We start from the raw sequence: 26,826 nt of genomic DNA, 5'->3' as shown, positions 1-26,826 counted from the left end.
GGCCGGGGAATGATACCTTGTAGCGACGTGCTCTAGCCCGCTCACGATTCAAAATACACACAAGGTTTATGGAGAGGCCCCCAGGACAGGATCAATCGTTCTTGTGCATGATTTCCCAAGTCGAATGTCATCAAGTCTTGGAATTGAGCGATTTATACATGGTCCAGAATCAACATTTGACAATGAATTGGAAAGACTAGCGCCGAATCGTCTGTCAGCAAACTGACGTCCGAGAACGATCATCATCATGAACACAAGTAGTGGAGTGCATATATAATTTATCCAGTCTAGACAGCGTCGATCCAACGTCATAGTTCCCCCCTCGCCCCCGGTATTACCGCACGGTGCTGGGCGGGGGGCGTGGTCTTGGTTTCTATATCGGGAATATCACGGCTTGGGCAGTACGTATGCGCATGCGCTTGGGATCATGCGCGTCTGTGCGCTAGTGCCGACTGCGGCGCTTGAGACCGAACATCAACCGACGGCCGTTCCCCCCCTGGTTTCATTTGGAAACAGACGTGTCTATCGTTTCATGCGGGAATGCGGGGAAATGTTGATGTTGAAGCAGGCACGTGCTGTGGCCGACTTTGGGCAGCCACCCAGGCCGCAATCTACCTTTCCCAAGAAATAAATTGTACAGTACAGGCAGATAATAACAATAGAATAAAGACAGACGTAGAGCGTCAATCTCTATCGATCGATAAGTGGATGGGGGAGGGGGAAGAAGACGGTGTGCCATGAATTGGAAATGAGTGAAGATTGGGTAAGGAGCAACGGACCAAGGGACAGACAGACCACCACGGACTGAACCGACTACCACCACCTTTCTCCCCTCCCCTCCCCGCCTTGCTGCGTGCGCACATCTTGCGAGACAGAGGACCGATAGACCGGAAGCGGAAGAGAGATCATCAGAGTAAGTGTGTGGTAAGCGCCTGGAACTGCATAGGAAGCTGATGAACGGATGCCAGCGCAGCCTCGTTCCGGGTCATATACCCTCGCCTCATTCTGTTTTTGCCTCGATAGATGGCTGCTCGTGCGCATCGTGGAAGAATGCCCCCTTCATCGTATGAGACTGGCAGTGCTCGCAGCTCGAGCGAAGACACTGCGGCCACTATCTTTTCGATGTACGAGGATCCCGCACCGTTGAACACCAAGCAAGCTCCCCCTGTACCTGTATTGGATCCCAAATACCGCTCTGAAGCATCGTCGAGGCCCATATCTGTAGTGAGCGATCGCTCGAGGAACAGGAGATCCTATGGCCCTGTCGAGAGTGGGCGACCGAGTGTATCGGTGCGATCGAGTGCGGCCGATCCTGGTCCCTCGGGTCCACGCACGAGTCCATACCCAACTCGGCAGTCTTCGTTGCAGCAACAACAATCAGAGCAGGCGCTTAAACCGTCTCAACCGGCACGAACACCCAGTCCCCGTCTGGCCATCAATATGAACACCCAGCCCTATCCTTCCCAGATCCCCTCCCCCGGTGCGAGCCCAGACTCGGAGCTGCTCACTCCGGCCGACCGAGAGAGACGGACGTCGAGCAAACACTCTACACGCACTATATTGACCCAGACGAGTCATACGACACCCACGACGCACACCGAGTACACCAGCAGACACTCGAACGAGGATGCAGATGCCTTTCGCATCCGTGCCACCTATGCAAAACTCGAGGCCGAGGGTGTCCCGGGCGACGGATGGATGGAAGGCGTAGAGCGCACACGCACACGGGTCGTCTCGGCTGCTAGTGCTGCCGTGCTCGAGGCTACCAAGGGTGCAGGGGGCAAGGGTGCTGACGTCGGCGCAGACGAAGAAGCCAGACTCAGGAGCACAGACCGGTTAGCCTCATTCCATTGTCATCATTATTTTTATTAAATTTTTTGTAGGTACGGTTTCTTTGTCACTCCCAGCCCCAAACACGAAGGCCGTCTCGCCCTCTTGCCCGCTCTTCCGCTCCGGACTTTTGCCTCCCCGCACAAGCCTGTCCCTATACCCCTCCCCACAACCATGCCCACCCTTCCTCCCATCTCACACGTTCCCTCCCCAACCGTATCGCCTCGCGAAAACATCCGCATCGGGAAATGGGAGCGCATGCTTCTCCCTGCTGCTTCAGGTGGGGCAGGAGGAGACGGCTGGAAATGGAACCCCCAGAAAATGAAAAAGCGCACCGAGCGGGTCTTTAAAGGCGTCCCTGACCGATGGAGGAGTGCCGCCTGGGGAACGCTCGTTGAAGAAAAACAAACGAGGCGGAGGGAGGGCAAGCGGCTGAGCGTCAATGAGCTTAGGGTGAACTATCGGGTGAGTTTCCCGTGCTGTTCGTCCACTGGCTCGACTCGAGGCGCTCATGGTGCCGTAGGATTTACTCGACGCACCGAGCGAACATGATGTCCAGATTGATCTCGACGTCCCGAGAACAATCAGCGGCCATGTTTTGTTTCATACGCGCTATGGCCAGGGGTATGCCTCCTGCGTTTTTTTCTCACACTTTTTCGTACTGACGTTTGCTCAGACAACGATCGTTGTTTTATGTTCTCCATGCGTTTTCACAGCTCTGTCCGTCGTGTGGATATGTACAGGGAATGGGCCCTATAGCTGCTACTTTGTTAAATTATTTTGAACCCGAGGTGAGTCCATAAAGTGATTTCAATAATTTGGATTGTTGGGATTTCTTCGGTGATGTTCTTTTGGTGTGGGGGATGAGAGGATCCCGCTTATGGTAGTTGATTATTTCTACTTTGGGCATTCATACCCCTTTGTCCTTGGGGTAGTACCATGTCCACTTGCGGTGGTATACTTTTTACGTACACTTCCTCACATACTCGGTCGTTTTTAACCGATCCTCGGTGTCTCGGTGATGGTCTATCCAGCCACTCCTCGCCTTCCCACAATTTCCTTATCTGCCCACTACTCTCGTTCCTCGTTCCTTGATGCATATGGTCAAAGTGGGACGCTGTGTCTCGCTGGACGAGGACATAAGTTATAGTCTCGTCAGACGAGATACCACTATCGCCCCTCGGCCGAGCCCCGTTCGGTTCGGTTATGCGTATCGTCACGTCGATTAAGCGTGGTGTCCCGTCGCTGGTCACACTCGAGTTCTTCAATGACGTTGCCGACTCCAACTCGTCTGGTTCTATCTACTCCAAGGGAAACATACCTAATTCCCCATGGCGCCGAGCCAAGCTTAATCACTCAAAATTTAAAAAAAGAAACTAACATATTGCACTTTTTTGCCAGCGCACATACGCCATCCTCGTCCGTCTTCACGACGAATACGAAATGCATACTATTTTCCAGCCTGGGTTTCCTGGGTTGCTTGAGAGTATATATGTCCAGGAGCGGCTAATCGAGAGGATTATGCCGGGTGTCTATCAGGCTTTGGTGAGTTTTTATATTCTGTCAAGTTGTGGGCTGTGCGTTTGGAAATTTGGGAATTGGGGGAGGCTTGCCTGGATGGGATGAATATGAAATGGCGCGATAGCGGCAGTTCTCGGTTTCTTTGTTCGCGGTCATGGTGACTTGGAGCTGACGGTTTATTCCGACTCGTTCCGCCGTATTCCTCGTGACTGGGCGCTCATCTCGACTCGTCGACGTGCACACAACAAATCTTTATTCCTAATATGCTCGACATGGTTCACACTCGCACACTTTTCATCGTCTATTTGGCATCTTGTGTCGTTGGTTCCGACACTTGGCGTTGGACCTCGACACGTACGCATAACTTTCCGTTCTGGACGCTTGGATGTCTATTTCCACTCGGTTCCTTGGGCTCGACTGATAAACCTTGTGTTTAAAACTTTAACTCTTTCTATCGCTATCGTTTGCACACACATATCGACATTGGAACTACCGACAACCCGCGCGTGTATGTGCGATACGCGCGGCAACGACCTTTTTGCTTCCGGCAGTCCACACACATGATCTCGTCCACCTCGTTCGTGACAAAATGGTACATCACGCTATTCGCAAACACGGTGCCGTACCAGACGCAGCTCCGGCTGTGGGACGTGTTCTTGCTCGAGGGGCGAGACGCGCTGGTGATTGCGGCCGTGGCGATCCTGTGGGTGCTTAAAGGTAAGATCCCCCCCTGATCGCATATCCTATGAATAGCTCAGAGGGCTGACTATGAATTCAATTGCGTGACATTATTCGTGCGTGTAGATCACATCTCAGCCCCGCAGGCCAATTTCGAAACGATCCTCTCGCTGTTATCGTCGACGTTTGTATTCGAGGACGAAAACGCGCTGTTCAAGTGGATGGACCGGCTGTTGACGGACGTCAAGCTGCGGGAAGAAATGGACTCGTGGCGAGCCGAGTGGGGGCGGTTGGTTGCAGAGGGCAAGAGCGGCAAGGCACTGTTATAGTTGGTCGTGACCATCAGAGTTTGGGGCAGTGTTTCCAGGCTGGGTCTGGACGATGGCATTTTCTTTATCTTCTTTCTTTATCTCTTTCTTTCCGACTCTTTTTTTTTTGATTGCCGGCAGGACAAGGCCGTGTGACTTGGGTTTGTGCTGCGAGTGCAGCAAGTTGTCTCTTTATTTCATCATCAGGAGATATTCTGAGCTTGTGGAGAGGGATATTATAGGCTATCCCGCTCTCGCAGCTATTTCTATTTTCAGGCTAGAGCCGGCATCGCGTTGTTTTTGTGTTTTGGTTTTGGTTTTTGTGTTTTGTTTTGTTTTTTTGTTTCTGTTTTTGTCTCGTTGATTTGTTTCGTCGGATGCATCGCACGCTCGCATTACCCACACATTCGTTCTATTCCCATCCCATCCCATCCCAACCACCCGCATTGTAAAACACCTAGCTACATTATTCGAGTCGGCGCTTATTAATTATTGGCGAATCGTGACATGGAAAGTGTGACAAGTGAGGATATTTGGGGTCCATGGCAGCGAGAGAATCTATTTATAACCCGCCCTCCCTGGATGCAGAAAAGGAGCGGTGTTCCCTGTCCCGGATTGATTTGTTCGCTATGCCCCCGACCGCGTCTTGGCCTGTATGAGGCACGATTCGGGAAATGAAGTATGCCTCGGTCATTGTTCCGCTCGTGCTTGTGGGCGTCTTGTTTCTCTTTGGGTGCAGTGAGTGGATTATTGTTATTATTTTATTTATTATTTTCTGACTGGATGGTAGTCTGGGTTGCGACTCGGGGAGAAAAGGACGATGGGGATGAAGAGTCTGCGCTCGAGTCTCCAGAGCCGCGTCCGAGTACGTCCGAGTTGTGTCGATACGAACATGGAGCTAACACCGCCGCAGAGATGATAAAACCTGATTTGGCGGTGCCTATTCCCGCCCATGTGCGCATGTCGCCACCGCTGGACGTGGCCCATTCCACTTCGTCTTATTCAGCCGACCATAACGATGGTCCACCACGCTACGAGCGATAACACCTCGCCTCGTTTACTCGCACGCCCACCTCGTACCTCGTACCTCACACCCACCTCATACCTTCCCCCGCCGTACATCACAAGATATTCGTCTCGAATCACAACCCGCAACTACGACTTGCTGCTCTCTCTCATCTGTATTGTTATCGCATTGCAACACACTCGGATCGTTTTTCTATTCCCGGTCGTCTGGGTTAATTTTGGTCCAACGGTGCCGACTAGTGATGGATCTATTCTCGGCTCACCGGACCCCCATCACCTTCGTCACGCACGCACACCAGCCCATCAACTAGGATTGTTGCGAGAGGGGGATAGATTGGTTGCGTCCTTGTGACCCTCGTGCCTCACTACGCCGGCCACACAAGCCGAGACGGCCAACGCACTATCCGCGCTCCTGCGCAATTCGGCCAAACGCCACCGAACCGAGGCCGTCCACTCCTCTGGCTCCTCCTCCTTATGTTATGTTATCGTTTTTTTTTTTTTCTCTTTTTCGGTCGTGTGTTTGTATGTATGTAGAATTGGTTATGCTCGAAATTGTAATATCTTTTTTTTTCAATTCTTTATATTCTCGACGCGGATTTGAGCGGGTTTAGATCAGGATCAACCATGGTGAACTCAGAGATCGACGCTGTGCGTGGTTCTTTCATAGACACGTAGCGTCTTCTTGCGTTGGATGCATCGACCCCTCGTCTCCATTAAGGTTTCGTATCGTCAAACTCGGGTGACTGGCTCGTGACTCAAGGATGTGTCACTTGAAATTGCGGGGGGTCCAGGCTGTGCCACAATACACAGACAAAGATGCCGCCGGGTCTCTCCCCAGCCAGATCTAGAAGCATATTTATATCCACGTGTGGCATGTGTCCGTCCTCTTCGTGCAGTTGCTACATATGTCCCATATGTCTTCTGTCTTCTATCATCTGATTTATCTTGGGGAGGGAGTTGATGTACATACATATCTGATTAATGATTTGTGCGTTCTTTCGAGTGGCGAGCGCCCTTCCATGCGATCTTTGGCGGAATACGATTGCAAGGGTGCACTGAACAGGTCCAGAACCTCATGCGCGTAGCGTATGTATAATTGATAGGATGCTCAACTCCCGCTGGGACAACATTCCATCCCCTCCCCTCGACTATCCATGACGTGACTCGCAGTTAATATAGCACGATTTCCTCACCCAACCGCACCGGCCCGACCTTTTTTTATTTTACTTATTTTCAGTCTGTACGTCACGATATCCTTTTTACCCAGGCCTTGCATCACGGCATATCACCCCCCTCCGCCGACTGCAGTCACGCACGACCATGGCCGGAACCCCATCTCATCGTTCCCCTCAGCGTTAATGGGCGTATAGCACATACCCCTCGATCGCGCCACACGCACACCTGTCAAAACGTAAATTAAGAAAAAAAAAAGTATGACGAAAAAGGACCGGGGGGGCATCTAGGTTCCCCGATGTTCTCGAGAAACCTCGACTGACGGCTCGGCTCGGTTGGCGAATGCGTGAGATGTGCCGATGAGTATTGGGTGTGTGATCCGGTGCTCGTCGATCAAATGTATATGGCTCAACGTCCTAGTGGAATTGTGCGTGTGTGCGTTCTTGACTGGGTGTCGAGGGGGGTGTACAGGAGTCTAGTATAAGTGTGCTCGAAATGGTTAAAATGGCGCTTGGTGTTGAGAGTCGGAGTTTTTCTTCTGGGGTCGGGCAGGATTCTGGAGAGGTAATGGGTGTTCCTGTAGTAGTGGTATGACATCGAGGTACCCATGCATACAGTCACCACGTGCAACCGTGCTACTAAGCGAGTCGGACATACGTCTCTCGTCTTATTCATCGGTCCAATGATGACGAACAAAGTATGACCGCCAACGTCATCCCACTTAGACACACATTTGTAGAGCCCTCATAGTTAAATTAGTATCAATGTAAAATTAGGCTGGGTGTGCTGCGGAGTCGAGGTAATGGTGTGGCTACCACGGCTCATAAGTTCATAGCCACACTCGGGCATCAAGAAGCCGACAAGGTTTCCGATTGGTCCGAGTCGAGAAGGATTGCAAAGTTTCATTTCGTCATCGGCGATGGGGGGGTCAGATTGATTGGCTCATCAATTGGTTATCGTTATTGGGGTTTCACACTCTCTTTGACTTGAACTTGTCTTTGATTAACACGCTGTGGGTAAAAAGTGTTGCTGCTCGGCTCCTACATATTGAAGCGATAATTTGATAAACTTAATCCATCCATTAGCTCGATCTAGCATTACGTCCTCTAGCATGTCACCCATTCCAAGCTCGTAAGACATCGCACACGCCACACATAATACATATGACCAAGTTCCTCACCGATGGTTAGAATGAAAGCCGCTCGAGTCGGCAAGCAAGGCGGGATCGAAGAAATCCAAGTCACAGATATCCCCGTTCCGACTGTCAAACCAAACGAGATACTGATCAAAGTCGAATGGGCCGGTGTGAACTTTAGTCAGTTTCCACTAAATGACTCTGGGGGGGGGGTGATGTTAATACGGGATTCCTACTAGTCGACACGTACTTCCGAGGCGGCGTTTATCCTCGCGAGGTCCCGTTTACGCTCGGCCAAGAAGGTGCCGGCACGATCGTTGTACTTCCGACTGCGAGCGAAGTGTAAGGCCTTGTTTATACTTGAATTATTTGAATTCATTATTTCAGGTTAAACTCGGACGAATACAAGATCCGTGGATTCAAGCAAGGCGCCAAGGTCGTTGCGGTGAGCATATACATATATATGCACTAGTTATCCATTTTATTTTTTGATTGTGCGCGCAAGTATGCTTCTGGAAGCTTTGCAGAGTATGTTGCGGTCCCGTGGAAAGATGTTCAACTCGTTCCCGAGGGGTTGAGTCTGTCACAAGCGGCTGCTTCTTTAGCGCAGGGTCTTACAGGTTAGCTATAGCACTATAACTTGATAAGGATAACTGAGGACCGGGCACAGCTCTTACGTTCGTGAAAGAGGCCTATCCAGTCAAGAAAGGCGACTGGATCCTGGTTCATGCAGCCGCAGGAGGCGCCGGGCTCCTCTTTACCCAGGTACGCAACTAAACCTAACCATGCTAGCACCATTAACCCCAAGCCACACACACACACGCACAGCTTGCAAACCAACTCGGCGCAAACGTGATAGGAACAACATCCACCCCGGCCAAAGCCGAAATCGCCAAAAAAGCAGGAGCCAAACACGTCATACTCTACACTGAAACACCCGTCTCGTCCGAGGTGTTAAAACTCACAGACGGGCGAGGCGTCGAGGCCATTTTCGACGGCGTGGGCGCCTCTACATGGGAAGATGATTTCGTTTCGATCAGGCGCAAGGGAACGATCGTGAGTTATGGAAACGCGAGCGGGGTCGTTCCGCCGTTTTCGGTGTTGAAGTTGGGAGCGAAGAATGTCAAAGTTTGTAGGCCCGTGTAAGTTCTGGATCGATGGATTCGAAGCGTCGTTGATGGGGTTTTTGTAGGGTTGGAAATTACTTGACCGAGCCGGCCGAGTTTCACCAGTACTCGTCCGAGTTGCTCGAGTTGATCAAGGACGGAAAGCTCAATATTGCTATACATGCGGAGTATCCGTTTACAACCGAGGGGATTCGTCAGACTCAGATCGATATTTCTGGGCGTGGGACGTCTGGGAAGCTCCTTGTAAAAGTTTCAGAGTGATCTCTGGGCCGCTTTGTACGCAGCAAAGAATTAGTACAGGTGTATGCATTACTGAACAGATAGGAGCACCGCGCGTCGTAGGGTATTATAAAGTAACTCCAAGTGCCCAAATAAGCGTGACGAATTATCAACACTATTGACGTATACAAGCTGGATTAATGAACTTGCTGCGACAGCACCATTTGCAAGTGTGCCCCCCACGTTTGAAACCATTTTTAAGTTTATCCAAGGCTGTGAAGTACGAATGCTAGGGAATTTGGTCGGAGTGGGCGTGACCGTTCAAGTAGCTCAAGGTGCCATCAACGGTACGTCAAAGTCTCAACATTTCCTCGTGGTGATCACATAATCGATTGGAAGATTTAGTAGGCTTTTTGCGGGACTTCTCCAGTAAGTACCCAGCACTCGCGTAATCATAACCACCAATCCTGCATTCATGTACAAGTCATTCCGATAAGCCAGAATGCGTCACATGTGTTGTATGAAATAAAAGCTGCTGGTTTTGCTCAACATGATGGCATGTCTATAAGCGGTAGCTAATGCTCAACCGCTTCGGGGCAAGATTCAATGTCACGCGACTGTTACAATAAAATCTTATGCATAAGGGAATTCAATTCGGGAGTCTAGAGAAACAGAAGCGACTACAGGATTATGAGCGATACGTGAGCCTGAAGGGTGAGTGGTTGGCGGAAAAGTGGAATATAACAAATTTCAGCAATCTCGCCATTTGTATCATCTGTTAACTGGGCGGCACAGTAGCGGTAGTTTGTTGACTTTCTCTATCTCACCCTTTACACATGGCCGAGTAACAAGGCTAATTTTTTCGAGTCAGAGATCTCAATGGTATGGATTTCGTGCAACTCACCCAGTCTTGCCTTCTATCTCGATCTTGGGATCAATTTGGAATTCAAAGGCGCGAACAAGTACGTATAGCAAGGTTTTTATCCTATCCACGAGAATCAGATACATACTTGTGATATGTACTGGATAACTTACTCTTCCACAGCGAATCGGAACCCAATGCACGCATGGGGTCCATGTAAGAAGCTAGAGTAATAAAGTATAAGCAATTTAGAAAGGGAACCAAACTGTGTTGATCATACGTTAGAATATGGCCCCACACACCAGGCATATCTTTGACAGCTTTGGGAGTACTGTTCCAGCGATCAGGGTTAAACTCCATGGCATCTTCTCCCCAAACTTCCTTGGATCTGTTGATTGATATGACGGGAATGGCGACGGCATCACCCTTCCTCACACTAATGGCAGTTGAGTGGTACTTTCAGGCTGGGTATTAATGAAAATTATCACCGTATGCCCATTTGAGGGTCTCCAGTCGAGTTCCTAAAGCTCTCCCCAACTGGTATGACTGTGTCCTGGGCAACCTCTCGACCAGTTGTTGGGACTACTGCGTAGACCCGTAATACTTCTCGAACAAAGGAATCTAAATAGCTCAGGCTGTCCAGTTCATCCATCGATGGCTCTTCACCGAGTCCAGCATTTTGTAGCTCGTCGCGTAGCTTTTCCTGCATCTTTGGGTGCTTTGTTAGTGCATACAATGCCCATGCAATTGTTGAGCTGGTGGTTTCATGTCCTGCAACAAGAAAGGTGGATATCTCTGGAGACTGTGAGCTTATTAAATAAAAGAAAATTTGGTACTTACGCCCAAGTACTTCTTCGTCAGACATTGCTCGAAGGTTATCTGTTTCAGCAAGATTTGACTTGATGAGTAGAGTAAGTAGGTCTCGTCCACATGACTCTTCGCTCCGCGAGTCCCCCTGCAACAAGCCCTTCTTATCTTTCATAAGCTCCGTACCGATCCGTCGTACACTAAGATATATTACTAGATAGTTTCAGAAGCCGATTTCTGCGCTTACGTTGCTTGATTAGCTTTGAAGCGTCGGCTGTCTTCGGTGGGCTATCAGGAAAATGGTCAAATGACAATAAAACTTGAGGGTGGTTTCAAGGGAACTCACAATCCCCAGAAAATCGCACACTAGCCCTTTTATTATGATAAATGGGCTGATATTTATGTTGGATTTGAAAAGCTCAGTGTAAGCCTTGGAAAGTTCGTCCTTGTCCTCATCTTCGAGAGAGCGGAAGTCGTATCCAAACCCTTTGAAGAGATTAAAGAGATAAATAAATCAATTCAGTGCTGACATACCTGCAAGGCCGATAATGTCTAGTGTGGCACGGGTAAGCCAAGATAGAACCTCAATGGTTTCCCCCGCAGGTTTATCATGCAGCTTATCCATCCAAATATCTCGGAGCTATCGAGTGTCAGCTGGAGTCATATTATCAAAGAAGGGTAATTTGAATCATACTTGGTTGGATTTGGCAATAAATATAGGTAGTAGATTTCGGATGTGTAGTGCACTAAACGCAGGACTCTGAGAGACTGGAGTAAGTGGTACCCCTAGGGATAGTAAACTACCATACCATAACACGACGCTACACAAGTTTATAATAAGATTGAATTATTCAAGCCGTGTTACTCTGGTGTACATGTACTCACCTGACGTTTGTGTGCCACTTCATCGGCAGCTAAAATTCCTGGAAGCCGAAGGTTGTGAGATAACAGAATAATTCTTTGGAGATTTACACGTATACCTTCGCCCAACAACAAAGCCAGACCACGGCGCATACTTTCAGACTTGGGAAATACGGTGTTATGAGATAGCACACTGCAGCAAGCAAGTTTTATTGGGAGTGTTAATCATTCATTTGGCTTCCATAAACAGGCTCGGTTAACTTACTAGTTTATAGCACGCATATCCCATATGCAAACCTGATACTCCTAGAAATAATATTGTTAGCCGAGCGCTTCAAGCACAGATAGTGCGAAATGTTCACTCCACAGATGCCCCTAAGTTGGATAACCTTCCCATATTTCTCCTTCCATGTTTCCCATATCGTACTATGTTGATGTTCTACTAACGTAAATAAATGACCAAGGAGCCAATTGTCCGATGGGGGCCCAGGTAGGTGTCTAAGGGGAGAACTTAGGTTTCGAATGGGGTCGTATATCATATGCCTGAACTTGACAACTGCCAAGCCACAGGACAGAAAGAGCAAGCGCTTCAGCGTAATTTGGTCTGCGAGATTGGAGACAATAGCTGACATCTGTAGGTTGAGGCGAGTATAGTTTGCAGTTTACGCGGCGTATATAGGAGACGAGGGGGCTTAAGCTTAGGCATGTCAGACGGCCCTTTATATAGTGAGTGGATTGTCAGCACATTCGACGCCTGTGGCTAGGTTGGCCATATAAAGGGGGCGAGGCCTCCGGGAAATAGCGCACGTATCATAGTCCGCATCGCCTCGCGGCAGTAGGCCGCATACTTTCTGGCAGCAAATCGGGTTGGTGCATGATCAACGGACTAGGTCACTTTCCATCATTCAAGGGTGTCACTTCATTTTCAAATAGCGGGGCGCATCCTGATTGGCCACCATATCCCGCGAAGTGTTTGCCAATGTTGACATCATTTACTTGATATCCGAGCCTCTCGAATTTCTATCTGGTGTTTTTTGTTATAACAAGCCCCCCACCACCGGAACCTCCAGCCTCATTGCTCAGAAAGTCCCCATACAAACCGAAGTCTATTTGATCATTGAGCTACCCTTGTCTAGCGACCGGCTTGCATATTAATGGCATTTTGTTTACATTATCCGAATCGCCTTTGACGCATGGTCGGGAGACTAGCCTGAAGGGTGGCTTTATTAAACGGAAAAATGACTGAACGTTCCAAAGACGTACATGGTCTTCCCAACAATCTCAAGATTCGGGTCAATATTGAACTCGAATGCACGAACAAGCGAGTACAAGAGAGCTTTCACTCTGAAAACCATAAATGAGCTAGATGATTCACGAAAGGAAGTCAACGTACTCTATTACAGCAAACCGATATCCGATACAAGCATTAGGACCGTGAATAAACCTATTTTTCTATCAGCTCAGGGACTGAAATGTATATGTATCCACGTACGTCATCAAGTGGCTCCATACTCCTGGCATATCTTTTACTCCGTCTGGAAGATTGTCCCAGCGCTCCGGTCTTTGACAGAAGTCTAATTGAGTATAGAGAAGCACCAATTTAATATACTTACTTGAAATCTACAGCGTCTTCGCCCCAGACGTCCTTTGCTCGGTTCATAGCTAATATGGGGATGGAAATGGAGTCTCCCTTTTGAACCCTAGGCAGTTTTTAGTAAGGTAACACCAAGAAGTAGAGCCCCAGGCACCCACCGGATCCCGTGTTGAATGTTTCCATGGATGTCAATGTAGCTTTCCCCTACAGGGATGACCGTATCGCAATCAGCTTCCCGAGAGGTCAGTGGGACTACAGCATGGACCCTCAACACCTCTCGAACGAAGTTGTCCAAATAAGAAATCTTTTCCAACTCTTCCATCGAAGGCTCATCCCCTAGTCCAGCCTTCAATAATTCTTGTCGAAGCTTGGTTTGAACTTCGGGGTGTTTAGTCAGCGCATACAGTGCCCATGATGTTGTAGAACTGGTTGTTTCGTGTCCAGCAGCTAGAAAAGTCGATATCTCTTTGGAGGAGGTGAACATTTATCGCTCAATAAACACTATGAACTTACGTCCAAATATTTCTTCATCGGTCATGGCTTGATCTTTCTCAATATCCGGTGCGATATTGGATTTGATGAGCAGTGTCAATAAGTCTCGTCCGTAGAATTCATCACCACCCTGGTTTTGATACAGGATTTTCTTCTTATCTTCGACAATTTCCATTCCGATGCGACGGATACTGCCGGAAAGCTCAGGTCCCTTGGCCAGCCATGCTCGTATTGTCTTACTCACGTTGCAAGATTGGCTTTGAGGCGCAGAGATACTTTGGTAGGCTGTAGACCTCCGTCAGTTCGTGTCGTATATATTTGATGCGACTTATTATTCCAAGCCTGTGACTGATTATCATAAAGAGCAATCCTATCGATGATGGCTTTTTATCGTTGGAATTGAATACACTCATGAACGCTTTGGCGAGTTCGTCTTCGTCTTTTCCTTCCAAAGAGTGAAATTCGTAGCCGAATCCTAAAATCCCAATCAACAAACTACAAAATATTCAACATAGAATCTAGTTACCGGCTATGCCAATGATATCCAAAGTCGCGCAAGTTGTCCCCAACAAAACGTCAATCGTTTCTCCGTCAGGTTTATCTCACAATCTCTCAAGCCATATGTCTCGAAGCTTGAATGAACAATGAAAGAAAATCATTAATCGAGTGTATATAGCCTATCACTTCTGATGGGCTCACCTGGTTTGACTTGGCCCAAAAGATAGGCACCAGGTTGCGGATATGCGGTGTATTGAAAGATGGATTCTGCGTCCAATGAAGTAACAAAAAATATTATCAAAAGGAGCTTGGCTTACCATGATACGACGCTGTATTCAGGGATAAGTTCCTTAGATTCCTGGTGTGTTGAATTATGCCAATATCTTACCTGGCGCTTATGTGCTTCGGGTTCGGCTGATAGTAAGCCTGAGGGCCTGTATATTATAGGCGAGTGGTAGCCAATTCTATGTGCACGCACCTTCACCTAGTATCCTAGCCAATGCAACACGGAGTCTCCTTGATTTGGGAAACATTGTATCCCGAGACATGACACTGCCACCACGTGAAGCTCAGAGGGGATGCATACAGAGAGTCAAGTCGACATACTAGTTGATTGCGCGCATGTCGGTTGTACATAATTCGTATGCCTAGTCACAGAAAACTGTTCAAAAAGGCTGGGAAAAAGAGTGGATCTACAATCGCCGCGTACCCCGAAAAATCTCCTCCACCTAAATGTTTTTCCGTATTTATCGATCCATTGCTCCCATATATCTCCCGTTTGCGCTTCCTGCAACATCTCTAAATGGCCAAAAATCAGGTTATTACTTTCAGGACCTTGGAGGTTTCGAAGTGGAGATCTCCAGTTCTGGATTGGTCGGAGGATGCCGTGACGTAGCTTGATGACGGCTATACCGCAAGCGATACAGAACAAGTGTTTGAGCGTAAGTTGGTCTGTGAGATCTGCCAAGTAGTCCATTTCGTGACTAGAGATGATTGAAGTGAAGAACAGACTTACCGTTTCTATTCCATCTATATATGACATCTGTCAAATTCGAAGATCAAGTTTAAATAACCCGGTGGGAATATGATTGGCTGAGGACCGTTCTCAGTCGTCAATGCTATGCAGCATCAAATCTAAGTATGCACATGGGCAACCAACGCATATACAGGTCTGACATACTGACACGTATCGCAGTGAGTTCCGCAGCTCAGTACATGGATCTTTGATTGTTCGCTGTACAGGACTCGTGGTCAAGGATGGTCTGGCTGTGGAAAAATAATTTTCTAGCCAAAAATATTGGTCTTTTGGCACCTGCGGTATCATCATTAGTTGTGTAAATCTACTTCGTTCAAACCCCATCTTCCACGGCCTTTGCATCGAAGAGAGGTATGGGGTGGATAATTCTTGCCCTAGTGTCAACTTCGCACATATCGTATCTCTGATTAAACCAATAGCCAGCAGATTTCTGCTTGCGCACCACGTTGTAATCTGTACGGAATGTAAAAGCATATGCTTACCAAACGTTCGTAATACCATTCTTCTTTCATATCCCGTTTTGTTCAGACCGAGTCTGGAGCGTCAACCGAGTTGAGTCAGTTGTACTCCGGGATCGCCGCGTTATTTAAACTTGGCACAGCGATTTCGGTCGCTTGGTCCCTCGAGATCGGCTGAAGTCCCCTACAAAAAAGGAAGGGAACGATACACAATTATTTTACTTCAATAGCTAAAATAATTGTGTAGATTTGAGCCTGATCGGTCCTTCAGTCGCTGGTGTGCGCGTACTTGGGTCGAAGGATGGGAAATATAACATAGCCACTCTGCGATTAGGTCAGCCATAATGCTTAATATGGTTTGCCTTCGAACTTTTGACGACCACCAGCTCATTCGCCGTTAAAGGTTGGCGCGCTTCGAAGGGAAGGGTCCAGGAAAGAAAATTCTTTCGTGAGAGCTGAGCTCCGATGCTTTGCTTGTAATGGTTACTCGAGCATGCTCAGTCAGGTTGTAGCCGGCCATTTTATTGTAACCCGAGTGCAACGAAATATTATAACGGACATTACGATCGCACTTCGTTGATTTGCACTTGAGGATAGTCCGGGGGAGCTGGTCGCCTTACTTATATCACGCAGCACTCTTACGATGCCGAGAACCAACTGGTAAGCGGACCACTGGTTGGGTTTATCTTGAACAAAGTAAAATTGTGCTGTTGCATGCTCGCGTCAAATCAGCGCTCAACGAATTAATCTGTTCTGTTTATTAGTTCACCAGCCGTATTTGGGGGCCTTTGCCTTGCAAGTCACTAAGGAACTATAGGACACCAATAAGATCGGTGTGAAAAAGATTCAACTGCCGATTGCAAATCGGGAATCGGGCCTTTCTTCGGCATGCCAAGTCTCTACCAGGACACAAGGTCGATTACCAGCAACGTCTTGGCCTTGACGGCATGTCTTTTCCATTGTATTTTACCTATGATTCTGGACTCGGTACCTGGCACTCAAGAATCAAGAGGCTCGTCGAAACAAAATGACGCATTTTCTGGATGCATACCGTATGTCTTACGGCGCGGACGAGTCTTGGCCACCAGGCTTTAGATAAGTAAAGGCTCTCAGCAAACAGAATCACGAGCTACCCTCACTATGGTCCGTATCTGGGCTCCCGTACTTATAGCCGTTGCCACTGCATCAAAGGCCGCTGTCACCGTGTACCGGGTTGGCGACCATGGTGCACATGGTACTGCCACTACTACGGCAGACGCCGCTAGCTATACTGGCAGCGCAGCCTACGATCCCACGGTTCTAGTCCCTCCACCACCTCCGGAACAGTTCAATCGTGATTTCGTAATCGTGGTATGTCCATAAATTTCACTGGCGTTAATTAGCTCAGTCAATAGCGTAGCTTGGGCAAGGTGACCCTCCAGGAATTAGCATACCTATACCCGGGTCTTATCTTGGATTCTCTATTGAATTGTCCGTGGCCAATCGAGCCATTGGAGTCAACTCGACTGTGTTGGCCGTACCCTTCCTAAATCACATCGCAAATGTCGCCAATCGTGGTGGCGCTGTTCGAATCCGAGTAGGAGGAAACAGTAAGCTGCATAAATAATTACGCTACATTCTACAGCGAAGCTAAAGTTTTGATAGCCCAGGAACGAGCTATCCTTCAACCTGACGGGTTTCCGGGAGGTGAAATGCTGATCAAGACGAGCATTGGGGCAACCACTACCTCAACCCCTCATGTCGAATTCTCACCCGAACTCATCAAAATGTTTGCCAATATTGCCAATCTTGTGAAGAGCGAGATCTACCTGGTATGTTAGCACACTTTTCCCGCAGCTGCCTTGGCTGATGTGAATGACGACATCCGGTCTCGGCAGGGGTTAAACTTTATGGATCTTACCGATACATCGAACCAAGTAGCATTCGCCGCCATGGCAGAAGAGATGCTAGGCTCGAATCTTCACGGTATTGCATTGGGAAATGAACCTGACCTCTACGAGCGGCCTGGACATCAGAAGCGTCCGGAACCTTACACTTTTGAGCAATACATGGATGAATGGGGAAGCGTTGCGGGCGCATTAGCTACCAACCCCGGATACTCGAATCACCACATGCTCATGGGGCCAAGCACATGTTGTGAGAGCAGCAATCCTCGGTGGAACAATTGTAAGCCATTTCCCCTCGTGTATTGCAACGTAAATCAGCTAGGCTCACAATTATGGATAGTGGCTTTGGCTGGCGCTGGGTATCTTCAACGTTTTGCCAATGAATTAAAAGTTGTCACCGTGCAGCGGTATCCAAACAACAACTGTCAGATTGAGGGAGCGATTAGGGACCCACAACAACTTTTCCCTATCTATCTTTCACATGACTTGCTGTCCCAGCATGCTGCAGAGTATGCCGAGTTTTCTCGTAAGTAACCACGCTTGTATGCGCTTGGCGTATTTGATTACTAATCAATGCGTTTCCAGGCATTGTCCAGGAGGCAGGCAAGCCGCTATTCATGTTTGAAACCAATACAGCTGCATGCGGTGGCTTCCCCGGTATTTCAGACTCTTTTGGTGCTGGCTTATGGGCTGTCGATTGGGCACTCAAGCTTGCGACCTACAATTTCTCGGCCACTCTATTCCATGTTGGCGGTCAGGGCGACTACTATAACCCATTTACTCCCCCACCTACGAACCAGTCCACATTCCGCCAATGGACAACCGGCTCTGTATATTATTCGACACTAATCATTGCCGAACTTTTTGGCAAGAGCGGAAAGAGCCGAATTATGGATTTGAACCCTAATAACGGCGAGAACCTCACTCCTGGCTACGTCGTGTACGAAGACGGACAACCTACTCGCATGCTCCTAATTAATTATGTGGACGATCCATCGGGCGGGCACGATATCTGGGTTCGAATTCAAGTAGGCGGCGGAGAGACTCAGCAGCCTCCTGCGAGTCCGGCGCAAGTTCGAGTTAAATATTTCGAGGCCCCGAGTGTGAGCTTCAAGGGAAATATGACGTGAGTTGAACCTGCCTTCCGATTACTCGACTCTGATATATTCAATAAACGTAGTTGGGCTGGCCAAACTCTCGGAAACCATTTCGAGTCCGACGGCCGATTAAAAGGCCAAGAGGTTGTTCACACAATCGATTGCGATCCCATTACGAACCAATGCTCGGTCCCACTACGAGCACCTTCTCTTGCACTCGTTTTCCTCACTGAGGCTGCTCTCCAGAACTCTTCTCCAGAGCAGGATGCCACCGCTAGCTTCGAGACTACATTCCTTACTCGTGTCCGACATACAGCAACTGTTGAACAAGAGGTTCTTGCTACAAGTAACGGACGGGGTGGGAGGAACGGGCACCGAGTTGGGAGTACGAGCTTCGGTAGTATTGGGAATGGAATGGCACCCAACATGGGTCTTCCTGGGATGAGCGCCTTGATGGGGATTGCTTTGGGTATTGTTATGGTAATGTTCTATGGAAATTAGAAGATACAAACTTTCGGATTTTATTTGCTTATGAAAATTGAATGCACATGCACACGACATTTAGTTTAGAAACTCCAGTTACCATATCTATTGTATTTTCATCTGATCTCTACTTTTCATTGCTTTACGACTCTATCTGATTCCATGCATAAGGCTAAAGAACATTTCATCAACACCAACCCACAGTCGTCAGTAGCTATAGCTAGAGCTTTTACACAGTTACACTGAAGACACCGAAGACCGTCAATACTGATATGTATAATGAGCGCGGCGTACGAGTCTCTAGTATACGTGATAGTCAGTTGTCGGCTATTGATTTCCGAACGGTTGAGGGAAAATGGAATAGAGTCGCGCTGGTTACTCACAGGCATGGAACGGCAAGCTATTTTCAATGTATTTATCTATTCGGAATAGCATCTTACCCACTGATCTCCGATTGCAAGCTTCGAGCTCCAGAATTCATAACCAAACGCAGCATCACTGATAGCAAGTAGTGCGTGGGGGCGAAGGAGCATGAGCTCTTGGTGAGCTTCAGGAGGAAACCAATATAACAGGCGCTCGTTGGCGTCTCTTAGCCATCCATCTTGTTGAGTTAAAGTAAGCGGACCAGAAACCTCGGCCCTCATCTTTGATTCCACTGGAAGAATGGATGATCGTATATAAGCCCTGGTTCTCTAAACGTAAACAACATCCAAATCTGTAACTCACCTTGGGGTTGATTGATATTACTACTGGCATCTATTGCTTTCAGCTCGGCTCCGAGAAGACGGATGTCCCATATCTCAGCAGTCCCACCCTGCTCATCCAAAGCTAAGAATATCCGAATGCATAGTGAGGAAAATCCCACCAGGAGCAATTGACTACGCCTGAGGTTATTTATCTGAGCAATGACTCGCGACCCCTGCCATACTATAATGGACTGATTGTAATCATTCCAATCGAGTGTATCGGGATAGTTCGATCGTATTGATTGAACAATGCACCGGCTCTTTTTACCACCAAAGGCAAAAAAACAAGGAGGATTCTGCTTCATACTGTGACCACAAAATATCCGGGTTGGTCCAGACATCCCACGCATCTGACCAAGCGCGACTATCATTCGCTGACGCGAACAAAGAGGTTGAAACGGCGTGATTATCATATGGCGGCCTATCCAATGTATCGGAAGATGCATCCCAAAGCACAATCTTGTGCCCCGAGCAGGAAGCGATATATGATCCATTGGGTGAGAATGCTACCGACTCGACCCAATCGATGTGCTTCCTGGGTTCACCGAACTCCTTTCCGGTTCGTAAGTCCCATAACCGAACTGTTTTATCCCGAGAACCAGAGGCGATTTGAGTACAGTTTGGTGAGATAGCAACCGATCTGACCGAATTAGTATGACCACTAAAAATGCGTAGAGGTGCACCACTGTATGCATCCCACAGTCGTACGGTGCTATCAACGGAGCCAGAAGCAATTAGCGCCCCATCAGACGAAAACGTTACTGAGTTAACCCAGTCCGAGTGGCCTGTAAGTACCTGGCTATCCCATGCACCAGAGTGCAGACTCCATATGCGAACATGTTTATCGTTGGAGCCAGAGGCAAGGCGCATACAGGTTGGAGAGAACGTGACCGAGTTGACTGAGTACTTATGCCCCTTTAGTAGAAGCCCATCTGGTCTCTCAGAATGAAGGGCATGTAGCCAAATAGTCCCATCGTTATGGCCCGTAGCAATGGAAGTGGGTTTCGTGTGCGAAACCCCAACCGAGGATGAGGTGCTTGGTATCGCTAGATCGTAGATCTGGTAGCCACCCTGTATATTGTAAACCTCGACATGACCTTCAATGAGTACTACAAGAATAGAACCATCTAGTGACGATGCGAGTGAGATGATAGCCCTTAGCCCATGGGAGCTGCTGAAAGAGCTGGGTATGGCTGCATCGTCCAAAGACTGAATACGTACTTCCCTAGATGTCCCGCAAAAGATGCGAGTACTGTCATGCGAGAACGCCAACCCACTGGCCAGTGATTGCATATGGAAGGATTTAAGCTGAGAGTCTCCTCTCCAAGACAATGCTGGGCCCCCCGCTTCCAACAAATCTTTGAGCAGTTTCCGGTAATTTCTATAGACTAAATTTGATGTTTTGCACTGTGGAAGAGCCGATATATAGATATGAGGGGTACTCTGTGAACAACCGCCCCCTTCAAACTGAGCACAAAAGTTGTATGCATCAAGGAGCCCTCGCCAATATTCAGGCATTAGATTATTCGCCTGCCTACCAATGAGCTCGGAATCAGGAAAATGTATCCAACCTGCTCACCTGCAGCCATGCACGTGTGTGACGAAGTGCCAATGAAGCAGTCCATTTACACTTAGCTAGATTCATAACTTCGAGCCAAAACAAGAGCCGAGTCGAGAGAAAGTCGTCTAGCATAGCAGCCAACACACAGGAAGAATCTTCGCTAATGCTCGCATTGCTAGATTGAAGATGTTCGCTCCAGTACCGACATGCATATACGAGTTCAGATGAAACCGACTGTTTGATTTGTTCGTCAAGGTCTAGCACGTCACTGTCGGCAACAAATGAGGATTGGAGGTGGCATATATTGAAACGTAGCTGCTTTTTCATTACTCTAAAGCAGCTTTGGGCGATTATTTCGTTCCGCCGAGCTTCGTCGGAATAATACGCTTCACGTGCGCGTGATCTATTTAGAAGAAAGTCATGGAACGATGCATGCAGCGTGGATATGAGTCCGCCCCTATCAGGAACATGAAGCACGGAGTGCAAGGAACCTATCATGTACGAAATATCCTCGGTTGTAGATCCAAGCAACCCTGCAAGTGTGTCGATTGTCACGGGCTCCTTTGCGCATACGACTGTCCCTAGTATGTCTCGCATCATTGCCGCCTCATGCTCTTCTAACAGTTCTGAGAACCCCATTTCGAGCACAGAGTTGTATAACTGGTCAAGCTCTCGGTATAGATTAGCTGGTTCCCTGTCTCTTGCTTGTGATTTCGGGGTGTTGATAGCTAGTATAGTCTCAAGTCGGGTCTTTGAAGGCACACGAGCGCCTCGAGGATTGATATATCGCACAAGTGTGGCAGCGTAGATAAATAGCCTTCCTGCTTGTTGCGTAAGCTGAAGTATCTGCGCTTCAGTAGGGCGTGGGGATATGTATTTGAGTTCAGCAGTGAGGTATTTCTGGATATCAGCTTGGACAATGGATGCATCTACATCATGTAAATGAATCATCGACGAAGAGGACCCAATGCATGAGAGCATCTTTTCCCGAATAACTGGCTCTGGGCGACTTGAAATGAAGAATTTTACCGGGATTTTTTTGGCGTAGTCCAATAAGAACTCAACTACCGTCCCCGCTCCGTAACTATCTGCACACTCATCTAGGGCATCGATCACCACCACGACTCCACTTGGCATTGCATCTTTGATCATTAACATTGGCCGTAAGATGAGCATGTCCAATTGCACTCGAACCTCATAGGTAGCAGCATCAGGATCATTGCGCAAAACTTTACACACAGCAGATCGAAATGCAGGCGAGAAGCGTCCAAGCTGGTAAGCTATAGTTGGGACAATGTTATTGGTTTTTTGACATGGAGTTGAAGTTCGGGAACAGAAGAAGCTAGCCCCAAGCTGAGTGTTGGTCTCAAGCCACTTGCACAAGCTGTATGCTACCGTAGTTTTCCCGGTTCCCGCCATTCCATTTATCCAGAACGCCTTTGCGTTGCCGCAGTCTATGTCTTGAAGATCTTTAGGCTGTGTGCCTTCCAGTTGGCTCTCCCCAGGCCCAGCCCAATTTTGTAGGGTTTCCAGTAATTCTTGCCGAGTTCCAAGGGTACAGGCTCCGCGCTGGATTGTAGTTGCATACGATGAGTTATACCTTGCATCATGTACTGGCAATAAGCGTCCAAGTAATGTTTCCCATACCAGAGCGTCTCCGTGAGTACATGTCTCCAACTGACTCACAAACTCACATCTAGTTGTCTGGCCGTGTTATCCCACGTCCTTAGCGCCACATCATCCTTCAATAGTATTAGCCATATAATTACACAGATACAGCAAGAACGTTACTCACATGTAACCGTTTTAGTAATTTTTCAACCTTTCGTGCTTGCTCTATAGCATCAGATCCTCTTAGCAGACCTTGTTCTCGACGGCACTTGACGTATTGTATATGCTCGTGTATTGATCTATCTGTGTATTAGGGCATACTCAATGCTCATTATCGTTTGCTCACTTAATAATAAGTGCGATACTACCGCTGCTTTCTCCTGAATCCAGCCGTGTTATGTATGGCTCCAAGGCATCAGCACTGGCTTGCAGGTCAGCGAAAACGTCTTTTATGTCCAACTTATCCTCTCCAATATTCTAAGTGCCGCATTGTGTTCTATTTGTTAGAAATCTAGCTAGATTCACTAGTCTAACGCACCTCCAGAACCTTCACTAATTCGGACATGTCATCCAACGCAGATTTAATTGGAGGAAACGTCTCTGCACACCGAGCCAAGGCTCTGAAGGAACTCTTGAGCTTAGCTCCTGCAGCACTCGTGGCTTCGTCGAGTTTATTAATATGACTTATTAGCTTGGTGCTCTTAAAACGTTCAGGTGCAGAGGACATCCTGAATAGTGGTGTGGCAGATGGGGGTCCGATGACCCAACACGAACCTATGTTGCTGTGCAATGCTTTGTAATCACACGCTTTACGGCACATCATTTCCTTACATATTCAGGTAGAAATATTGGCGATTAGCAGGCTTACAGTCTCGTTCTAGACTGAACTTGACTTCCGATATTGCTAAGTATGTAGCACTTGCTAGTCCATATCTCACACCTTGCACAAATTACCCAAACTTTGGGCGTCCTATAATACCAATGCTTCTGCTTAGGGATGCCCCCAGGTTGATAAATCCCATTTGTATTGACGAGTCGCTCAACCTACCTAATTGCGCCTGGCTTCATACAACCGCCACCCTTTGACTTAGTCCACATATTCTACGGGCAAATGAACTCCTCCTTTTGGTCGCGACTTCAAACTGTAGGATAGAAGGCATAAAATGCACGAATCGGAAATTGGCGGGTTAACCTATTATTGACACTCGAGACTCATATCTAGGGTTTGTCTAACCTGTCTGTTTTCTCTCATTCAATCAGTGTTCTTATCAGAGCTATCTATTGATAAAACCTTTCAAAATCATCTGCTCCTCGGCATGTCAATACATCAATTTTCGAGGTTTAACTGCATATCTTTTTGGTGTAGAGTACAGCAACTGCCACCATGAGCCCAGGAGACGCGGACCGTTCACAGCCCCAATATACTTTCCTCTAGATGCCACGCGCCTCAGAAATAAATAAATTCCGACCCAGGGTGGGGACTATCTGCACCTTGAAGGTGATATATGCAACTGGACCCAATCCAACAACTCCGATTGACTCAGTCTCCTTCAAAATCAGTATTATATTTCCAATGAGTTTCCATGATCATGAGCTGGTCAGGAATAACCTATTCTGATAAATTAAAAAGAAAACGCGAGTGCATGCACAAGTATGAATCCTACCGTTCAGACTACACAGCCACACAGTAGCTGATCACGTGCCCCTGATCGTAAGGACTTGCACTTGATTCGTCCACTCACCATGGCATCGTTCCTTAGGAGTAGGCTTGGGCCGCAACTCGCCCGCACGGCAAGTCGAAGATGGGCTGTGCCGACTCTTCAACGCTCACTGGCATCGGCCGCACCTTCTTCTGGAACCAAGCATGGCCTCGAATATCACACGGTCGAGGACTTGCACTCGATGGATCTACAGTCGGTTTTAGGCGAAACGGGTACTCGCAAAGATGCTACTATGAGGCATTTTACCGGTGAGCTTCCAATATGCTATATGTTAGATATTTCTAAGACAAGTGCTGTATTAGTTAACTTTGGGTAGGGCTTGTTGTTGGTATGCTTATCCTGATTAACAAAAGTATTTCCCAAGGCCACAACACCCCGCCGCCCACGGTGTGCTTCGTCTTATTCTCGAGCTCAATGGAGAGGAAATCCTGCGTGCCGATCCCGTACGTACCCAATGATGTCGTGACCATGATCATCGTGACCAATCTTTTCTTTGCAATTTCGGAAATAGCATATTGGTTTGCTCCACCGCGGTACTGAGAAATTGATCGAATACAAGACGTACACTCAAGCGCTGCCCTACTTTGATCGCTTAGACTACGTATCCATGAGTTGAGTCTGTCGATCATGTTTATCTTCGGTGCTGATTCAAGATTTTGGGTAGTGACCAACGAGCAATGCTATTCATTAGCAGTAGAAAAGTTGTTGAATATTGAGGTTCCTGAGCGCGCCCAATGGATCCGAACCCTGTTTGGTGAAATTACTCGTATTTTGAATCGTAAGTATTTTCTTCTCTAGTATTCGCCCACATGGCATAACACATGAACAGATTTGATGGCGGTCCTAACACATGCTATGGACGTTGGTGCTCTGACACCCTTCCTTTGGGGTTTCGAGGAGCGCGAAAAGCTTATGGAATTCTATGAACGCGTCTCGGGTGCCCGTCTTCATGCCGCATATGTCCGACCAGGAGGTGTTGCATTCGATCTTCCTCACGGCCTGCTCGAGGATATCCACAAATGGTCTACTCAGTTTAGTTCCCGTGTCGATGAAATTGAGGAAGTCGTTACTGGGAATCGTATCTGGAAGGCGCGCACGATTGGGATCGGCAAGGTGACGGCACAGGAAGCTCTGGACTATAGTTTCTCAGGTGTGATGCTCCGAGGATCCGGTGTGCCTTGGGATATTCGAAAGGTCCAACCATACGACAAGTATGCCGAGGTAGATTTTGATGTACCTGTTGGACACAATGGTGATTGTTATGATCGTTATTTGTGCCGCGTACAAGAATTCCGAGAGTCGTTGCGAATTATTCACCAGGCAAGTTTCTACTGTATGCATTACAATTGGAAAATTCTAAACTCCTCTCTTGTAGTGCTTGAACAAGATGCCAACCGGTGTTGTCAAAGTAGACGACTATAAGTTGGTTCCGCCTCCTCGTGCGTCAATGAAGGAAAGCATGGAGGCACTTATTCACCACTTCAAGGTTTGTTTGGGTTCGGACCCCATTATAGTATTCTTTTAACACAACGTGATTATAGCTATTCAGCGAGGGCTACTCTGTACCTCCTGGCGAGACCTACTCTGCAATCGAGGCGCCCAAGGGAGAAATGGGTGTTTACCTTGTCTCGTAGGTTATCCTCTTTTGAACCTAAACCAGACCGTTGACGGAATCTCTTCCTTTTTAGCGACGGATCTAACCGCCCCTATCGATGCAAGATTCGTGCCCCCGGGTTTGCTCATCTAGCTGGATCAGACTTTATGATGAGACATCACTTTTTGCCTGACGCCGTCGCTGTCATCGGTACCATGGATCTTGTGTTTGGGTAAGTTTTACTTTTGATAAGTCTGCACAAGCCTAACCCGCTATGATAGTGAGGTTGATCGTTGATCAGGAAAGATACAATCGGATTTTTCAATATTACACATTTTCTGAATCTCAATGTAGCCTTTCCTTCAAAATATACTGTTGGTCCAACCGTTGACTACCAAAGGGCGTAAGTGAAAGTGACGGGGCAAGCTGGGCCTTCCATTAAGTTTTGAAATTGAATAAGCGCCGAATGAACGAGGCAGCACCGCCACTTGCCCTATTGACA

The 26,826-nt window shown here is 47.9% G+C and overlaps 7 protein-coding genes across 7 annotated transcripts; 5 read left to right on the top strand and 2 right to left on the bottom strand.

Annotated features, from left to right (window-relative positions):
- Positions 1-1,023: 1,023 nt before the first annotated feature.
- Positions 1,024-4,358, top strand: RhiXN_09580 (Rab-GTPase-TBC domain protein; the record flags this gene model as incomplete). Its single annotated transcript, XM_043329396.1, has 7 exons — positions 1,024-1,835; positions 1,884-2,295; positions 2,354-2,454; positions 2,507-2,621; positions 3,232-3,375; positions 3,903-4,068; positions 4,156-4,358. 7 exons carry the CDS (start codon positions 1,024-1,026, stop codon positions 4,356-4,358), a joined length of 1,953 nt encoding a protein of 650 aa, XP_043182230.1.
- Positions 4,359-5,011: 653 nt separating this feature from the next.
- Positions 5,012-5,715, top strand: RhiXN_09579 (uncharacterized protein; the record flags this gene model as incomplete). The annotated part of the gene is made up of 3 exons (XM_043329395.1): positions 5,012-5,075; positions 5,128-5,291; positions 5,344-5,715. 3 exons carry the CDS (start codon positions 5,012-5,014, stop codon positions 5,713-5,715), a joined length of 600 nt encoding a protein of 199 aa, XP_043182229.1.
- Positions 5,716-7,647: 1,932 nt separating this feature from the next.
- Positions 7,648-9,059, top strand: RhiXN_09578 (Zinc-binding dehydrogenase; the record flags this gene model as incomplete). Its single annotated transcript, XM_043329394.1, has 8 exons — positions 7,648-7,667; positions 7,727-7,851; positions 7,911-8,013; positions 8,059-8,116; positions 8,177-8,291; positions 8,342-8,436; positions 8,500-8,813; positions 8,864-9,059. 8 exons carry the CDS (start codon positions 7,648-7,650, stop codon positions 9,057-9,059), a joined length of 1,026 nt encoding a protein of 341 aa, XP_043182228.1.
- A 729-nt stretch (positions 9,060-9,788) lies between these two features.
- On the bottom strand, positions 9,789-15,107 carry RhiXN_09577 (cytochrome P450 family protein; the record flags this gene model as incomplete). Its single annotated transcript, XM_043329393.1, has 29 exons — positions 9,789-9,870; positions 9,922-10,002; positions 10,053-10,103; positions 10,160-10,315; positions 10,368-10,674; positions 10,720-10,886; positions 10,934-10,974; positions 11,033-11,172; positions 11,221-11,326; positions 11,381-11,446; positions 11,496-11,507; positions 11,572-11,609; positions 11,667-11,740; positions 11,813-11,853; positions 11,910-12,179; positions 12,718-12,757; positions 12,811-12,891; positions 12,941-12,991; positions 13,040-13,108; positions 13,161-13,247; positions 13,300-13,588; positions 13,655-13,824; positions 13,878-13,918; positions 14,333-14,398; positions 14,449-14,460; positions 14,520-14,557; positions 14,610-14,683; positions 14,738-14,778; positions 14,841-15,107. The coding sequence occupies 29 exons, from the start codon at positions 15,105-15,107 to the stop codon at positions 9,789-9,791; spliced, it is 2,958 nt and encodes a 985-aa protein (XP_043182227.1).
- Positions 15,108-16,765: 1,658 nt separating this feature from the next.
- RhiXN_09576 (glycoside hydrolase family 79 protein) lies at positions 16,766-19,109 on the top strand (the record flags this gene model as incomplete). The annotated part of the gene is made up of 7 exons (XM_043329392.1): positions 16,766-16,975; positions 17,025-17,214; positions 17,270-17,436; positions 17,503-17,791; positions 17,852-18,037; positions 18,097-18,637; positions 18,692-19,109. The coding sequence occupies 7 exons, from the start codon at positions 16,766-16,768 to the stop codon at positions 19,107-19,109; spliced, it is 2,001 nt and encodes a 666-aa protein (XP_043182226.1).
- Positions 19,110-19,510: 401 nt separating this feature from the next.
- Positions 19,511-23,736, bottom strand: RhiXN_09575 (Vegetative incompatibility protein HET-E-1; the record flags this gene model as incomplete). Its single annotated transcript, XM_043329391.1, has 8 exons — positions 19,511-19,746; positions 19,818-19,975; positions 20,145-21,367; positions 21,417-22,967; positions 23,093-23,140; positions 23,194-23,308; positions 23,356-23,486; positions 23,548-23,736. The coding sequence occupies 8 exons, from the start codon at positions 23,734-23,736 to the stop codon at positions 19,511-19,513; spliced, it is 3,651 nt and encodes a 1,216-aa protein (XP_043182225.1).
- Positions 23,737-24,752: 1,016 nt separating this feature from the next.
- RhiXN_09574 (Respiratory-chain NADH dehydrogenase, 49 Kd subunit) lies at positions 24,753-26,621 on the top strand (the record flags this gene model as incomplete). Its single annotated transcript, XM_043329390.1, has 10 exons — positions 24,753-24,978; positions 25,033-25,042; positions 25,095-25,173; positions 25,242-25,341; positions 25,395-25,508; positions 25,560-25,951; positions 26,106-26,216; positions 26,272-26,360; positions 26,419-26,556; positions 26,606-26,621. The coding sequence occupies 10 exons, from the start codon at positions 24,753-24,755 to the stop codon at positions 26,619-26,621; spliced, it is 1,275 nt and encodes a 424-aa protein (XP_043182224.1).
- Between the last annotated feature and the right edge of the window lie 205 nt (positions 26,622-26,826).

Source organism: Rhizoctonia solani, chromosome 8 (assembly GCF_016906535.1).
Source record: "Rhizoctonia solani chromosome 8, complete sequence".
Lineage (NCBI taxonomy): Eukaryota > Fungi > Basidiomycota > Agaricomycetes > Cantharellales > Ceratobasidiaceae > Rhizoctonia > Rhizoctonia solani.
Note: the sequence above shows the minus strand (reverse complement) of the source record. Positions and strands in the feature narration are given on the sequence as shown.